Consider the following 19,620-nt stretch of genomic DNA (forward strand, 5'->3'; position numbering starts at 1 on the left):
TAATATTTTGTTGTTTTTAGGTATTGTGAATCTGTTTGATCGAGATAATTTAACAAAACATCTGGAGTTTTTGTTCTAAAAATAATTATTTATTAGAGGGAAATATTATTTAATTCTTTCCTGTCTGATGGAAAACAAACTTATAGAGGGATCTAAATATAAAGTTAAAAATATTTTTAATTTTACTGAAATAGTTACCAGACTTTTAAAGTACAGCATCTGGTAAAATGTTTGTATCAAACATTATTTAACTGATGGATTCTGTATACTTTCATAATAGACTAATGGTAGATACAGTTAAATTATTTGTTTGAAGTTATCCATCAGCTCATATTGTCTGCTTTTAAAGAACAAATAGTTTTTTTTTAATTAAGGCTGATTTTATAAATCATATACATATATATTAGAACATAATATACTTTGATTGGAAAGGGCTAAGGTCCAAAATATTATTAATGACTCATAAAATAATAATTAAAGTAGAAGTCAATTAGAGTTGTACTAATATTTCCATCAAAAGAATCATGCATCATTATGTTAAATGTAACAGAAAGTATTTATTAAACCCTGTTAGTAAAAAAAATAATTACATCTCAGTTGTGTGAAGTGGACAGACCATCATAATAATTGGGTGATTCACCTTTAAAATCACAAAGGGTGATCTGATTTTGATCAAATCATCCTTGGTCTCATATAATTAAAACTTATACAAATATGATTAATAGAGCAAACATACATATAAAATTAAAAAGAAAAGTTAAATAATTAAGTAAACATCATAAAACATATAGTGGTTGCAAATGGATATGACACAACTTTATTTAATAATATTTATAAAAAAACAACTATCAAAACACAATAAAAAAAATGCCTTCAAACAATACCTAATAAGACACAAAGAGTAAAGAAAAATAAATATATAAATTATTTATATACTAATAACAGCAGTGAAAACATATTAAAACTTATAATAAAGAGATATTTAAACCAGCATACAAACCTAATAACCACATGATAAAATATTTAAAAACCAAAAATAATAATAATAATGAAATAAATAATTTGTGTAGAATTTATAAAATGAAATATAATGATTGTGATTGTACAAAGTGTCCCAAAAGTCCTGCATCATAGGGATATATATACATTTACAATATTTATTCAATATGGTTTCCGTGTAAGTCAAAACATAATTGAAAATGGTCCCCCGTGTTCCACAAAATGTTAATCACTAAGTCAGGTATTACAGACTGGCACACAGTTGTGATGTGCTCTTGCAGATGGTTTTTGTCCCTGATCTTGAAAAATCCCAAGTTTACAACACTATTCATTGGGTTTAAATCTAGGGATCGTGGAGCCCATCCACTAATCCCCTGCGACCGATCCACTGGGGGAAGGGGAAGTATTCATCTGGCCAATTATGAACTTATGTACCATACTGCGGGAGTGCACCATCCTGCATGAACCATTCTGGTTTACCAGAACCCAGCAAATCCAAATAAGAAAGTAATTCATTTCCTAACATTGCCAAGAAAGCTTCGCTTTTAACTGTTCCATCAAAGAAGTAGGCACCAATGATCTGGTCTTCCACAAACCACATCAAACCATGACAAGATCAGCTCTTTGCTCCTTACTGTTGATAAACCAGGGTTACTTTCAGACCAGTACCGAAGTTATGTCAGTTCATCTCACCATTTACATAAAAGTTGAGAACATAACTTTAGACATAAACTTTGGGTCCTCCTCCATCTGGGTGAAAAACCAATTGCACATTCCCATACAGTGATCAGAATTATCTTCTGACATGTGGTATAACACTTGTAACTTGTACGAATGATACTTTCTTTTTTGCAAGATCCTCCATACTGTTGACCGAGAAATGCCAACTTCCAAGCTTGTTTGATGAATTGATTTTTTTGGATTTGCAGAAACCTTCGTCAAAACCCCTTCCACTACCTCTTCTGAAATGCTCAAATGTCTTTTAGCATCAGCAACATTACCTATAGCCTTGAACTTTGCTAGCAGTCTGCCAACGATTGTGTGTGACACTGGCTCTGGTTGAGGACGCCTCACATTAAATTCTTCTGCAACTTGTCTATGAGAGAATACTTTACTTCCACAAAGAAGTATAATCTCTACCTGCTCTTCAGTGGTCAATATCTTTCAATCCTGCAACTAGAAAACAGAGCAAAATTAGTAAAATCCCAATGATGCGGGACTTTTGGTACACTGTATTTATATAGGAAAACGAATATATCCTTTAAAATTAGATTTCCTGAACTTTATAGAAATTACAAAAATAATAAATTAGGTTTATCTAATGTAGTAGATCATGTTGGGTAAAGTTAAAAAATAAAAAAAACACACAGCTAGTATTTGCCAAAAGAAATTGGACTTTAATGAGAACAACTTGATATAAGTTAATTATTATAACCTTAAAAACTACTTAATACATCAGCTGAAATCAGCGTCTGAACAATGATAGTTAACTGAAAAAATACATGAGTACACGCTTCTAAATACAGATTTTTACAATATACGGTTTTGACAAAGCCTGAAGGATAACATGAAACACCTTAGTTTTAATTATAACTTTAGAAAAATATGACATCAATAAACATAATATGACTGGAAAACTATTGCATTACTGACAAATGCTGTAATATTGAAAAATTAGCAATGAACAAATGTCATAAACTTAGAAAAACAAATTACCGTAAATCTTGATTGGCATTGGTCTTTCCTGATTTATGAACCACAAACTTAACGTTAAATAATGTAAAAATGTAATTCTAGTTTGACGTAGAAAAATACACAATAATATTACAGTACAAAAGAGTTAATTACAATATAATCACACTGAACTTAATTGAGCACATGAAATGGGTTGCAGCTGAACAATGACAGCCTTCTGTAAGTGACCTGTCGTGACTGTACTAAAGTGAAATTGAAACTTGAACGGCATAGGTAGGATGAACTGAATGTTCCACAAATTTGAATGATAACATAAAGGTTTAACGTAATGAGTAATGAAAAACTGAACTTGCCTGTAGCACACAAATATTTGCCAGAGATGAACTCGTAACAGCAAGTACAGAAGAATACCTATGTAGTCCTGGGCGTAGTCCGCACGGTGAATCAGGAATACAGCGGCGTGATGTGGTTTAGCGGTAGAATGAGGCGTGGAATCTCAAATGTGTAGTGATGAGTTTGAAATTCTGCTTGAGCGTGAATGTTACCACAGAGTTTGCAGGAGAGTATTGCCCTAGGCGACTGCAGTGGTGAGATGTTGGAGGTACTCTGTAGCACACAAATATAAGCCAGAGATGAACTCGTAACAGCAAGTACAGAAGAATACCTATGTAATCCTGGGCGTAGTCCGCACGGTGAATCAGGAATACAGAGGTGTGATGTGGTTTGGTGGTAGCGTGATGTGTAGAATCTCAGATGTGTAGTGATGAGTTTGAGATTCTGCTTGAGTGAGGAATGTTACCACAGAGTTTGCAGGAGAGTATTGCCCTAGGCGACTGCAGTGGTGAGATGTTGGAGGTACTCTGCCGAAAAGATGGCGAAAAAAGGCGGGGGTAACCAGATCCAGGTAGTGGACAGGAGTGTGTGTGTGTGTGTGTGTGTATTAGTAAGGGGACGAAAAAAATAACGGGTGTATGAAAAGGGTAGTCAGAAATAACTCGATAGAATAATAGGCGCGGTCGCTAAGGATGACGGTGGGAGGGTCGAACACAAGAACAATAATAGAAAACAGGTGGCCTTTACAGACCCAGCAATACGAAACCAAGTGGAATTCAAACATTCCTTGTAACAAAACAACGGGACCTACCCTAGCTTGGAATTCGTAGAAATAACGGAAAAACTTTATGCCAGAATGGCGTAAACAGATCATCTAATAAACATTAAATATTATATTTCTGATATTAACAAAAATCTAGAAATATAAGAAATTAATAAAGATGACAAAATAAAATATATTAGAAAAATATTATATAAATAAATACAAAGCATTTCAATCTGATAAACCATCAGCCAGGGTTTGGATTATTATCCTGGATATTAGCAATATCAGGATATCTTTGTTTTTTTAGCCTTTAACATTGGGAACTGGTAGACAGGATAACCTGATTTAATAATTGATTTCTAACAAAAAACTCTTTCATACTTAATAGACCATGGCTTGCTGTGTCATTATGATGGAATATCTATTTGTCAGACCACAATTCAGGTCTTTTTTTCCGAACTGAATGTTACAATCTTTTCATTAACCATCATAAGTCAGACCGTCCAAATATCACACTCTATTCACATTTGCATGTTATTTTTGTTTTCTGCTGCCTATTCCTTATGTCATTTACATTTTCTCACCCATCTTTGAATATCTTATGCTGATCAAAGTTATTTCACTTTTTCAGAGCATCTATACCATCTGCAACTTTCAACAGATCCAAAGTTTCAATAGTAGTTTTGCCAATTTTACTGCAAAATTTAAAATTTTGATCAATCATTTTTAAGCCAAAGTTTAGCCTCAAATCTTCATTTTTTCACTAATAACTAACTAAGAAATGGTTCTACTGTGTTTAGGTTTGTAAACCCATTTGTTAAAACAGAATTGGGAATCATGTAATTCCAACCTAATTTTCAGATAGAAAACACTATGCAGCCATTCCAAGAATTAAATTACATGCACATACTCATATCTGCATCCCAGCAAAAGCATATAACTATTATTTCAAAAGGAGTAAAAGCAAATATATAGGTATGTGTATACATACACATACCTATATATACATATTACATATATACACATATACATATGTAGGAGTGATCTCCTACATAGAAGGATAGAAATAATACCTTAAACTTCTATCACTGAGGAAGGGGCTAGATTTATTCATTAAAGAATCTTCTGGAAACATATATCCAGGTATTCAGAAAGTGATTCATAATATTTCTTTAACCTATAAAATTGTAAACTTTATTTTGTCATGCTAAATCTCTTATTTTATGTATATCACCAATATTGAGCTATTTAAGTAAAATAAACATGCCATTTTTCTTACTAGCTTTACATCCAGTTAAAAAAAATTAATTCACCCAGGATTTGGCCTCCTGTTAATTTTTTTAAAAATAATTATATATTTGTTCAAAAGATATTACATTAGGAAATAAGATATAAGAACACATTAAATATGCCGGCACTAAAGCTAAAACCATATCTTTCAGATACTGAATAATTAAACATCATAATAACAAAATCCAGAGAAACAAATTTTTTCTAGCATATTATCTCCTCATATTTTGACTAATTATAACAATTTTTCTGAAGAGCAGAAGACATTTTTAGTATAAACAAGGCATTGCAAGCACGTAATTACTACTGTAAAAACTAAGAAAAATCAGAGTAATATAAACATTGATTGTATGAATCTATAAGTAGACATGTCAAAAGCAATCAAACTATAGAAGAATCAGGTTATCTGTTCGAGGCTGGTCAATAAATAAATACTTTTATTTATTTATTAAGTAGTAATTTGACTGTAATAACGCAGTAATATAGAATGATAAAATAGTAGGTATTAAAATATTTATAAAGGAAGTATTTTCATGACGTAACAATCTACAAGACCAATATTTATTAAGTTGTATTCTTATTAAAAAATGTATAGTCAGTATGTTATAGCAAGGCACTTGGGAAGGGGAGTAGATGTACGCCTGTAAGTAGAGAAAAAGCACCTTGCTAAAATGTCACAATGTTTCACACATGTCTCTGTTTCACACTCATTAATAGTATAATTAAATAATATAATTTTAATTATACTAATAATTATATTACATTATAATTAAATGCTACATATTTAATTCTGTTACATTATTTTAGAAAAAAAAAGTAAATATCAAATCACCATGAAAAATAAACAATGTATGGAAATAATATGATTCCAGCTTACACTAATCAAGAATAAAGCAAATAATTACTCTTCAACAAAAGTAAATATCTGTTACTACAATGTAACAGTTTTGGGCATTTTTTACGTCAGTTTTTATGAGATGATCAAACTGATTACCATTCCAAGAAGATTAAACCATACTCTTTTGTTTTGAAACATCTTAATTAAACACATAAGTATCTTGAAAATTCTTAAAAAATCAGAACATGATTTCATGATTCAAAGAGATGGTGATTCATATGGATTCATGATTCATATTGTGATTCACAATGTGATTAAATAAATTACAAATTTTGAGAGTAAAAATAAAAAATGAAATATAATAATGGGATTTTCATTATTTTCACATTTTATAAATGTGCAACCATTGCTAAACAAAATAAATACTTGTTTTTAAAAAATAACAATATTAATTTGTTTATAACAGAAAACAGAATTATTTTATACTTTGAGCTAAAAATGAACTTTCAGTTATTATTTTTAATAAACTAACAATCTAAAAGATTTTCTAACTGAAGAAGAGTATCTTCTTTTGTAGAAACAATGTAGTTTAGGAAAATCTGCATTTTCTGAATAATTGTTTAAACTGAAAATTTAAATAAGTTTCCAGTTTAACTATAACTTAAATACAGCTTTTATTAATTAAGACATTCAAAACCATAAATTTATTTTGTACCAAGCCTTGTATAAATTTGTTAGCTATAGAAATTTTTATCACTATTCTTTTGTATAAAAAAACATTTTAACATAGATTGCAATCACCTTTTTTTTTATTCATTCATTAGTATTTTTTTATGCTGCTCTGTTCACAATTTATCCAGAGTTCCCTTGATCCTTCTGGCCAAATTTTGTAGCAATTAATTTTTGTTATAGAATCGCATAATTCTTATTGTAAGCTATACATTACAAAATTTTATGATCTGGTTTGAATAAAATATTTATTTATTTTCCTTTTTCAAAGGTTAAAAATTTCTTGCTGTAAATAATAGAAATGTTGTCAGTGATACAAATATGATGAATTTACAAAAAAAAAAGAACTCTGTCACAATAAATGCATCAGAAGAGCACATTTCCACTCTTCTTTAATTAACCTTGAACATTTACCCAAAACCCCTTGTTTTTTGGCTCTGACTCCAGTTCCTGTGAACCAATGTACTTAAAAATCAATAAGTCTCTATTCCCAATAGGCTTACATGACTTCATCAAGTTTTATCAAAATCGGTTAAGATTTGTGTCCTGTAGAGCGGACAAGAAAATCTTATATATAAATACATATGTATATTACTGTTACAGAATCGTGTTCCGGATATTCCAAAACGTAAAGTAAACGGAAAGTATTGAGATTGGTAACACTGCGAGCGATCTGGCAACGCTGTGTCTACCGGTTTTTGTTAGACCGGTTTGTTCATCCCTTCCACATGCTCAGTACGAGTTTCAACTACTTTCAGCCAACACATTATTTTTGACAGCGCCATCAGTGAAGTTGGGTTACGAAAATGGAGCATCGGAATTTAGAACAACGTTGTGCAATCAAGTTTTGTGTTAAACTTGGGGAATCCGCGAGTGTGACCTTTGAAAAGTGAAACAGGCCTATGGGGAATATTGCTTATCAAGAGCACAAGTTTTCCACTGGCACAAATCATTGTTCTTGGAAGGCCGAGAACACGTTGAAGATCAACCTCGCTCAGGAAGACCTTCAACTTCAAAATCTGACGAAAACGTTGAGCGTGTGAGGGTTCTTGTGAAATCAGACCGTCGTTTAACAATAAGGATGATGAGTGAACAGTTAAATTTAAACATTTTTACCGTACATCAAATTTTGACAGACGATTTGGACATGCGAAATTGATGCCGAAAAACCTCACAATGGAACAGAAGGACAATCGAAGAAACGTGTACGTTGATCTTCTTGAGAGGATTGACAATGGCAAAGAATTCTTCAATCGTGTGATCACAGGTGATGAATCCTGGATATTTGAGTACGATCCTGAAACAAAGTGGTAAAGCAAAGAGTGGCACACACCGTCATCTCCTTGACCGAAATAATGTAGAATGAGCAAATCAAAGATCAAAACCATGCTGATATGCTTTTTTGACAGTAGGAATATCGTACATAAAGAATTTGTTCCTCCAGGACAAACTGTCAGTCAAGTGTTTTACAAAGGTGTCCTTGAAAGGCTCAGGAAAAGAGTGATTCGCGTGAGACCAGACATTGCAGACAAGTGGATGCTTCATCATGACATGCCCTTTGTCACACGGCCATTTTCATCACGGAATTTTTGACCTCAAAACGCATTTCTACAGTTCCTCAACCCCCCTGTTCACCTGATTTGAGTCCTTGTGACTTTTTCCTTTTCCCGAAATTGAAACATGTCTTAAAATGACGTCATTTTGGAACTCTGGAGAACATTCAAAAGACTGTGACTGACCAGTTAAAAGCCCTACCAGCTGAAGCCTTCCAGTACTGCTACCAGGAGCGGGAACAATGATTACGTCGGTGTATAACCGCCCAAGGGAACTACTTTGAAGGGGATTTTATTGTTGTTTGAAAAAATAAAAACTATGGTAAGTAAAAAGTCAGTCTCATTACTTTTCTCACACACCTTGTATATATGGACAAATACAACAACAAAAGAAATTTTTTGCTAAGTTAATATATATATTTATTTAGTGTATTATTAAGTATTTAAGTTTCTCGGTTTGGATATCAAAACTTAATCAAAAATATATTTTTAGTTGCATATAATTAAACATTTAATTTAGTACATATTATCATTTATAATTAAATATTACATTTTAAAAACTGTTTTAGGAAGAATTACCTAATGAGAAAAATAATTTAATTTCACGTAGAATTCTTTTAATGTCATTGTATTATAAGGTACAAAACCAATAATTATTTCCTGAAATAACTTATTATTATTTATTATATCAATTACTTATAAGTCACAAGAGGTTAAATTTTAATATTATCTAAAAAACATTATCATGAAAAATATAGATGTCTTCTCTCTTATGTTGCAGTAAGGTAAAATATATCAATTAAAGAAGGAATTATAAAAACTGCAAGACATAACAAATTTTAAGAAAACTAAAAATTGTTCTAAAAATAAATTCTCAAATGAGTGCTTATTAATTTGTTAACCCAGTTTATTGTAAGAATTTTTATAATTGTACTAGAAGTGAATAAAAAAAAAGTTTAAATATTTTATTATAAGGTTGTAGTTAATTGCTTATGATACAAATTTTTACAATTTAATGGCAAATTAAACACTCATTTTAAAGCTACTGCACTTTTTAAATAGACTGTACTATGTAGGCTGGCAGAATTCCACACACCCACAGTAATAGTTAATACTCAATTCAAGACTGTATGTTTAGATCAGTCAGTATAAGAGGCAGCAGCTGGCTGCTTGGTTAGTGTGACAAGTACAGTACTGTTGCATTAAGTGCATTTATAAATCTAGTTTATAAACAAAAAATAAGATTGTACATTTATGACAACTGAAATGATTTCTGAATGTTTTTTAATAATAATTAAATCAAAATATTTTAAAACGATTAAGTGGAATTACTTTAAAAGAATTATTCTTATTTATATTTAAACTACATTAAATCACAAAAATTTTTATCTTTTAAATAAACACCAACAAAAATGGAAAAAAATAACAGTTCTAGTGCTTCTACAAGTACAGACAGGTAATCTAATTTTAATATACTGATTAGATTTATGAATTTGATTCATTTTTTGTACATAACAATGTTTTGTTTTAATTTTATGTAAATTAAATCATCTTTTCTGTTTTGTTGTTTTTATTTCACTGTATTAAAAAAAAATATTTTAAATTTAATCAGCATTAATAAAAATATATATATACTAAAATTAACATGCTTTGTGCTAGAAGCTTTTTTAGCTGTTAATTTTAAAGTGAAATATTTTATAAACAATATTTTTCACATCACTTAATTTTAAGTATTCAAATAAATAAATTGATTAATATGTAATATCATTTCATAATGCTAGTTACATGTTTGGTAAAGAAGAAAAGATTAAAAGAATAGACACAAATAGTACCAATATAAATTTCATTTGTAAAGAAAACCGTTATTTCTTATAAAATACTTAAAATAAATTGCCATATTTAATACAATAATGCGATCATTACACTCACCTCAAGTATATAACTTTTATCAAACCAGTTATGAAAAAAGAAATAAGATTACTTGGTTACATTTGCTTACAATTTTATTTTTATGTCATGACTGCTTAAAATAATAATAGAAAAAATATACACTACATCTCAAAACATTATATTTCATGTTTGACTATATTTCATATTATGTGTAGTGATAAAAATAGATGAAAAAAAACACAAAAATTATTAATCGCAATATTGGCTGGAGAATACTAAAATATTTTAGTGGTTTACAGATGTTTTCTATTTTTGGCAAAGAAATCTTTCTCTTAAAATAGAATATCGTAAATATTTCAGCAAAAACATGAAAGAAAACAACAAATGTGGATGAAATTGTTTTAAAGAAAATACTTTAAGCATTTGAGTTTAAAAAAATTTGTCATGTTCTACTTATGTTGTTTTATTATTTTACAGTAAAATTGAAAAATAATAATTTCAAGTGCTATCTAAAAATTCAATTTTGTAAAACGAAATAAGATGTTTTAAAAACTTTAATATTTAATTTATCTATACTCCAATTATATAGAATTCTGGATTAATTACTTTTAATTATTTTTTTGTCATTTAGTTTATAAAGTATTAAACATTTTCTTTAAAAAAAATTTTCCATTAATAAAAACTGTGAGAAATTAACATATGTGCAAACTTTAAAAAATATTTTGTTTCTTACACTGCCTAATTTATGTTATTATTTTTTTTGTTAACATTACTATTCAAACTACAAACATAAGTGTACCTATTAAAGCAAATGATAATTTATGATTTTCAAAATAACTTCCTTTAAACATATTCCAATATTATTACCAAATTTATCCAGTTAATTGTTTTTTTTTCAATATTAATGTTAATCTATTATTCAAGTTAATGATATTTAAAATGATTCTTAAGAATAACTACTATCAAAAGAAGTCAATAGTGGAAATGTATCTTCATAAAACATTAAAAGGGAACATATGTATAAATAAAATAATTCAGCTTTATTTAATTCTGCTTGATCTCTTAAATATATTAAGTATTTTTTTAATTTCTGAAAGCATCCTATATTTTAATTGTTTAAAGATGTTAAAAATATTTGAAAATAAATATTTTCATGAATTTTTAACATTTATTATTTAATGTACAGGATTCTGAATGAAAAGTTTAATTCAGATGAATACTTTTATAAACCACAAAATTCTAGGCACAAGTGAGATCATTATTTCAGTATCATTTGCCTCTCTTTAAGTGGCAATTAGACTTCTCAAAGAAAAACAATTTTTGTTGAAGTGGAAAAAGATAAGTAAAAGTAAAAACAAGTAAACTGAAAAAAATGGGATATTTATGTCTTGTAGTAATTATGCAGATTCATTAAAATCACTTCTATACAATCAAAATGTGAGAAAAAATGTTATTATTTCATATTTAACAAATATTTTAATAACTTAACTATTTATGAGAGATTTACATCTCAAATCGATGCAAATAATAATCATCATAAAAGGTTCAAAAGTTAAATCCTTGTTGGAGATACAGCCACTGTCGCATTAGTAAAATAAATAATATAAGTTGTTCAGCAACCAAATAATAAATAAAACAAAACATATGTATTGGGAAACATGTTTTTAGTTACTGCTGGTGCTAGCTTCAACATGATGCAGAAAATTAATGTTAGTAATCAGTGTCAGTATATTATATTCTTTATTCTAACAGTGTGCTTCTTTATTTATAACTTCAAAATTACAAACCTGGCGGGATGAAGCAGCACCTATTAATATATGAATATCGATACAATCCACATGTTGTTGCATTTTTACATCTTTCATCAACTTTTTTTTATGGTCCTCCAATATCAGGTCTTGTAAAGCTTTCTGGTTCTTATGAGTTTGATACATAAAGACTACTCTATAGGCTTACCATATGTCCAGGATTAACCCAAACAGTCCTGGTTTTTTAGTGCTGTCCAGGGTTTCAGAATTTTATGACTGGCGAGGATTTTTTTTAATTTTAGACCTATGTATTCAACATCGCGTTTTTAAACATTATCTTATGGCCATACATCTCCCAGCTGACCTTGGAGCAAGCGATGATGTCGATTTTGACGGAGGCGTGGCTACTGGTCTTTCCACAACTTATTACCTAGTCATTTGGCAACACAACAGGGGCAATGTGTTTATGTTGTTTTTGTATGTTAAGTAACTCGTCTACACGTTTCTGATCATTTTATCTTTAATCACTTTTTGTCTCATCATTTAGCAATGTGCTGGCAACAAGCAATCAAACCAATACCAAGGCAAAAAAAGTTGCTACACTAACAAATGGAGGCAACCCGAAATATTTCTAACAATTTGCACTCGTAAAAGTGTGGGACAGTTCTGGTAATTTTCAGGCATATCCAGCAATTTTAGATAATGACTCACAAGTAAATTTTGCTACAGAAGAATTACAATGTTTGAAACTGAGACGCTCCAAAAGCCCAGTTCCTGTTGAATCTTTTAGAGTTTGACACCAAACTCTAAACATAGTGTTTCTATAGAAATTGCATCCAGTTAGTCTAATTTCTCCATGAATATTAATTGTAACATGCTACCAAAAATTACCATAGACTTACTGTCAGCTCACATTGGTTTTAAACATTGGAATTTTCCTACCAACATTAAACTTGCTGATCCAACATTTAACATCCTGCAATGAATTGATCTGTTATTAGGGGCTCTGGTCTTATTGAAAATTTTACACATGGAACAATTAACTTGCGAAGGAACTTATCCAGATTTACAAAACCCAAATTTGGTTGGGTAATAAGTGGTGAATATTTTAAAAACTCATACTACAAACCTTACATCATAGTTTATTTATTTGTCATGACACTTCACTGGATGAAGAAGTCTAAAAATTCTGGCAAATCGAAGAAATTACCTCACCACCATGGTCACAGGAAGAAAAATTTTGCGAATCACATTTTAGTAAAATTACAACACGAGATATAAATGGACATTTTATTGTAGGACTACCCTTTCGTCAAGATCCCCATCTTCTTTAGGTGAATCTAAATCAACGATCTCCAGGTTGGAATTTCTCAAAAGGAAATTGAATTACAACACTGAGCTAAAACAGGATTGCCATCAGTTCCTGAAGGAATACAAAACTCTAGGTCATATGCAACTCACCGAACCAGCTAAGGAAAATCAAACTGAATATTACTTGTCTTTCATGCAGTGTTTAAGAAAGCTGGCACTTCAACAAAGACACGTGTTATCTTCAATACTTTTTGTAAATCAAGCAGTAAAATATCATTAAATAACATTCTTCAAGTCAGCCTCACAATACAACAAGATCTGTGCTCGATTATACTTCGATTTTGAACACATAAAATTGCCTTTACTGCAGGTGTCAATAAAATGTACAGATAGATATGGGTCATTTGACATTTTAACATTTGAAGAAACGTCTACTTTGCTCACTCAAATAGAAGCATGCTTAAATTCTAGACCATTATCTAAACTCTCAGCCAGTCTGTTAGAAACATCTTATCTTACTCCTAGACATTTCTTAATTGTTGAGCCTTTACCAGTATCCCTGATCCCGATCTAGCTGTTCACAGGTTAAATCGTTGGCAGCGGATTCAGCAAATGGCTCCACACATCTGGTGAAAATTATCAGCTGATAATCTCAACTCTCTTCAGCAGCACCAAAAATGGACAATTGAAGAAGCCAATCTTAAAGTCGGCGACATAGTTCTAATAAAGGAAAATAACATGCTACTTCTGCGTTAGAAGCTGGGTATCGTGGAACAAACGCATGCTGGATCTGACAGTCTTGTGTGGCTAGTGACATTATGCAACAATCAAGGCACCTTTAGAAGACCAATTGTCAGATTGTCTAAATTGACACTACCTGAAAGTCTATCATCTTGAATATCTCATCCAGAAGGTTCTGGACTTGGCATTAATATACTATAAACATTAAATATTATATTACCATACAATTGTCTTGAGCTTTAATGAAGTAAATATATAAAAAATTAAAATAAAAATTCATACCAGCTTTTAATTAAATATAATAAAGAATGATTTGCCAGACCTACAATAAAAGATGCCCTTCAATACACCCCAAATTCGCCACTGCAAAACAGTTACTCTCTCCGTGGCCACCTGTGAAACTATTTTTCAAATAAAAAATGAAGCTAAAACCAACCAACTAATTAAAACAGAATGCAAGATCGTTAGAACCTGTTTAAACAAAAATTACCAGAGAAATGGAGTCTGGCAAATTCCCACTAACAAAACTGTATACAAAGAAATTTACTCGATTGTCAGTGCGATGAAGAAGAGAAGGATTTCCCATTTTTTCTACATCTTAAGAATGTCTGAAGGCCGAATTCTGAAACAACTGGTTCTCAGGAATTTGGAAAGGAAAACTAGTGAAAAATGCTTCTGAGAAATTGAAAGGGAGCTCAAAGAAATTGGACTGAGGATCGAGGATGCTTTCAACAAGACAAAAACAAACACATAGATTCTCTACAGAAAAGACACACAGTAGATTATAGATGAAATTTGGAAACAAAGATCAGACTGTATTAAAAGGTACTGGCAGAACCAGAAGGATAAGGCAGTGCACTCTTAAAAGAACACTGGAAATTGACTGACTAAGTGGTCCAATGTGGCCTCAGAAAAAAAAGGATGATTTAAATCTTCAACAAAAATTACTTTTTAAAAGCAGTATATATGAGATCTGTATATAGTTTTTCTAATTTCTTATTAAATTATGCAATTATTTTATGAAGTAACAAAAAAAAAAAAACTATTATAGAATTTGTAAAAACATTGCAAAGTTATAAACATTTGCATTTTAAGGAACCAAAAACACTTCAAATGATAATGATTTGAGCTGTATGAAAAAAAGAATATTTATTTTATTACCTCAGATAAGAGTTGAAAACTATTTCCATGCTGGTAGAATTGCATTTAGAAAAAAATGTATTAATGAATACATTCTAAGTTGATTAAATCAAAATATTTTAAAAAAATTAAAAATTTTTATAGAATATAAATTAATAGCTATCTATTATGGAGAATAATTATCAGTGACCCTCAGATAATTCTTAAAAATCTCATATAAAAAAAATTCTAGCCAATAATTTGGAGAAGATAAAAATACATACTTATAAAAAGATTTTTGTGGATGTAGTATTTTTGGAAAAACTTTTCCAAAAAAAAATTTCAGTGGTATTATTTCCTACATATTTTGCTGAAATAAAAAAAACCATTGGCAAGTAAAATTATTGTAATATTGAAACTCCTTCATCATTAAATTTTTATAAAAATTTAACTCAATCAAATTTTATCGGAACACAAAATGCATGACAGGTTGAATTGCCATAAATTATTAAATTAAGTATAGGTACAAACAAATAAACATAATTTAACCAGGACTTAGGTGTGAAATTACAGAAATTCAAAAAGTGAAAAATTACAAAGTCTATGAAAGTAATTTTTGTAATTGAGATCAATGCTCCCCACTACACATTATACCAGCCAGTGAAATTAAAAATAAGTACCATCTAAATAAAACTAATGAACACTCTAATATAGGCTTAAAATAAAATTATCTTATTTACACAAATTAGTAAAAAAAAAAATTATATATGAGGACCCCAGAATCCAAGGGGTAAAGTGACAAGTTAGTTTTGAGATAATTGAATTCAAAGTTAATCTTGAATTCAAAATTCTAGATACTGTTAAATATATATTTTTTTATAATATTGAGTACTTAAGTGTCTTTTTTACTTAGAGCCTCAAAATGAAGTCATTAACTCGACGTTACTGATAAAGTGACAAGTGAAACTTGCTTTCCAGTGTTTAAGTTTAAGTGTGATAGTAATGAGAATAGTAATAATGTAAACCAGTTTTATGTCAAAATATGTTCACAATTAACTGAGATACAACATTGTTTATAAAATTACAGAAAGTTATGATCATTTAGGCATATTGGATGATAAGATGATTAATTCAAACTAATAGATTAGGAAGGCTATTCATAGTTGCTCTCATAGAGATATCATCAGGTTCTACTTGCATTCCATTCTCTCAATCATCACTACTTTGAAGTCTTATAATACTGCTACAAAAGGGAAGAGTTTGATAAAAAGTGTGGTAGGTAAGTGGAATATATGGGAGAAGGGGAGAAGATATATTTTGATCTTAATTTTTCAAGAGTTGGAGCTGCTGGTGTCTTCCACACTTAGTTGCTTTTGATCTGTGAAAAAAGCCATGTAAGATGAAAGACTCTTTAAAATATAAAATTAATGCATTCTGCTATTCAAAGTCTAGCCTTTACATTTTTAAAGAAGTAGATAAAATTTCAAGGTTAACAAAACCATCATTATTTACCTGGGAAACGATAAACTTCCTGCTTACTTTGGTGATGACCTGACTAGGTACCACTGACTAGGTACAAAAATATTTCTACTGTTTATCTTCTTTGCCTTCTCTGTTACTCCAACGTCTTGGTTGCGTTCAAGCAATAGTGACAACAACAAAAAACTTATGGTCCATAGTTTCAATATGAATGTTCAGAGTTATGTAATGCCACAGTATAACACTGTAGTGGCCCTTCTTTTGCTCTGCACAATTGTCACTGTAAGCAGCAATATGCTTCAATGTACAGGGCAAACTATGTACAAATTTCAGGAAGCAAGAACCAATAGCTTGACAACATCTTGATACCCTGCCTTCATAACATGTGAATTTGTGCGCTTGGTCACTGGCCAGATTATGTGTACAAGGATTGGAAGTCTAGAGCTGGTGGCAGAAATAAACCTTTTTAAAAGTTAATAAGTTAGTTGGAAGAGTTTTCTCTTGTGTCCTAGGGTGTATGTGCAGTTAACATTTTTTTATAACTAGTACTTTCTTTAGGTCTTTCGGTATCACTCAAAGTTACTAAAGAGCTAAAAAAAGAAGTTTGAAGATTACACTCACCTAGTTTCCAGAATGCATCAAACAGATTTTTCTTTCCTCCTCAGGTATATTTTGATTACACTTGAGTTACAACCACACCTACAGTTGTGATTGTAACTCTCTGACACTTTTCCCTTCATATATTTTTCCTCTTCTGTCGATGTATTAATTATCCTCATTTCTGGCTTTCTTTCTCCTCTGTCTCGCCCAATCCTTTAACCATTTGTTTTTCCTGCATGTTTATACTGTCTTTTCCATTGCAATTGTTCTTAAGCAGCCTCGAGTTCCTCACTTGAGCCTGTAACAACAGACAAACTTTGTACACAAAAGTAATTTAATAGACCTATAAATTTTCTACCAGATATTCTTTATTTAGTACTTATGTAAACAGCAGACTCACACAAAGAAATTCAATGGTACAGACTTTATAAACAAAGCACCAAACTCTTGCTTAAAAAACCTATAAAATATCATCAAAGTCGGATCACTCATCTTTTGTAGTGAACCCCTTTTTATAATAATATTGAACTAAAACTAAATTAAGTAAGAATGGCACTTACCATCAGAAGAACCATCATTGTCAGGTTTGTAGTTAGCGTCATTGTCTGTGTCAACTAAAAAGAACACACTTTCATAGCAACTGGTATTTAAAAAATATTTTTACTATTACAGTTAGTGTAATAATGCCTTGTCTTATTTAGGCTTTAGGCTAATTAAAAAACTCTTGTGGTCTTGTTTTACTTTTAAAAATTAAAATAAAATGTTCCACATAAAATAAATCCTTGAAATAAAATTAAAAAGTTAGACTTACCTTCAAAGGAGTGGTTATGTTCTGAATCTTCGTCAGTACCAATTTCACTCATGATATTGTTGTATGTCCTAAGTGATGATAATGTATTTTCTGTTTCTAAAATAGTATTTAGAGCTGATTAATAACAAGTAAAAAGACAAAGTATGGTTTGATAAAAAGTGTGGTAGGTAGATGGAAGGGTTGTAGGTCATGAATTTTGACTCTTTTATTCTCAATACTTCAATACTAATAATATACTTAAAGAAATAAAAAACAGTTTAGGTTACAGTATGATGCAATAACATACAGTACAGCAGTAGGCTGTTTGTCTGGAAGCCAATGTATACAAGTACTACTTGTACCCCTTTGCTTCCACATCACTCAGCTGCTTTCTGAAATTTAATTTTTTCAGTGAAATCTGAGTGAAATCTTTCCGTAGCTGTAACTCACAAACGAAGCATTGTAGGATATATGTTTACTAACTTTTTCCATTATTTTCACAAACAGAATATGTTATGAAAGTCCTGAGAGAACTCTGTGATACACTCTGTATATAAATGATATTTATACTTGTAGTAAGAAAAATAATTTATTTAATCTTACATATGAATTAATTTATATATTAATTTTTTAAATGTGTGTGCACACACATTTTACATGACTATGGATATGAGTGGTTGTACAAAAACACAAACACACATACACCCACACACACACACATGCATGTATGTTTCAATACAATTAATTCACTGTTTACATATGACACAGCCTGTTTCATTAGATGTAGATAATACTTTGAGAAAGAATAAATGAAGCAAAATACTAATCTCCAAGTCAGATTTAAATTTACGAAGTCTTATCTAATGAAATGTATCTTATCTTACAATTGATGGCATTATTTAAATGGTCACAACACAACTGCAATATTCATACACATGATAATTACCATACAAAACTGCTTTACACAATTTTGACTAACAAAAATCTTTTTTATCCAACGCAACCCATACAATTGTCAGTGTTAATATTTTCTTCATAAATAAAAGAAAAAACCTAAAAATGTTTTCAGATGATTTAATCCTTAATGACAATTTATTAATTTTTTTTGGAGTAGAAAGAACTTCGATTAAGGTAAAACAACTTATTACAATATAGACTACTGTAAAATTGTTTAGTCAATTGACAAAGAGAAAAACTGATTGAATTTGTTAAGATAAATAAACATTTATTGAACTTAAGAATAATAAAATAATTTTTGAATACAAATCTAGTATTAGAAAAAAATTACACTTTTATCGTAACAAATTCTCTTATACAATTCATTCAGTGGTATTATGATAATTGTGTTTTAACTGATTCAGAATGTCATACATGATTAACAATGGATTAAAAATATTTCATAAAAGTGTTTATGATATACATTAATAAGTAGAATGAACATTTTAATTCAAATCTACCACTTTATCAGGCACTGTTTAATCTTTGAAAAAAATTTAAAGAAAATGGTTCTGTAAAGAATGTACAAGAATATCTGAAGAGAAACAAGTTTGATTGTCTCAAAGCCCTTGAAAGTTAATTACAACAAAATGTTATCTTCTGTAGTACATGATACTTCAAGAAGGTTGTTCAAAGGATTATGAATGAATAAGAATTGCAATTAAAGATTTAGAGCTACACCAAGAGTCACATGAGGATGACGAAGACTGAACCCTTCAATTTTATGATTGATGTTTACAGAT

At 30.0% G+C, this 19,620-nt stretch overlaps 1 protein-coding gene and 1 long non-coding RNA gene across 3 annotated transcripts in view; one reads left to right on the top strand and one right to left on the bottom strand.

The window, feature by feature from the left end:
* Positions 1-825: 825 nt before the first annotated feature.
* On the bottom strand, positions 826-18,047 carry LOC142327700 (uncharacterized). The gene is made up of 3 exons (XR_012757069.1): positions 17,903-18,047; positions 17,113-17,389; positions 826-2,175 (listed from the first exon to the last, which is right to left on the bottom strand). It is a non-coding gene; the product is annotated as an uncharacterized LOC142327700 (long non-coding RNA).
* LOC142327698 (fibroblast growth factor 1-like) overlaps positions 9,329-19,620 on the top strand; it is a 33,793-nt gene continuing 23,501 nt past the window's right edge. For both annotated transcript variants that reach the window (XR_012757068.1, XM_075370953.1), the window contains exon 1: positions 9,329-9,659. Coding sequence is in view for 1 of the 2 variants with exons in the window: in XM_075370953.1 (XP_075227068.1) it covers positions 9,616-9,659 (44 nt within the window). In the remaining variant the exon portion in view is untranslated. The remainder of the gene's footprint in view (positions 9,660-19,620) is intronic.

The sequence above is a fragment of the Lycorma delicatula genome, chromosome 7, assembly GCF_047948215.1.
Source record: "Lycorma delicatula isolate Av1 chromosome 7, ASM4794821v1, whole genome shotgun sequence".
In the NCBI taxonomy this organism is placed as follows: Eukaryota; Metazoa; Arthropoda; class Insecta; order Hemiptera; family Fulgoridae; genus Lycorma; species Lycorma delicatula.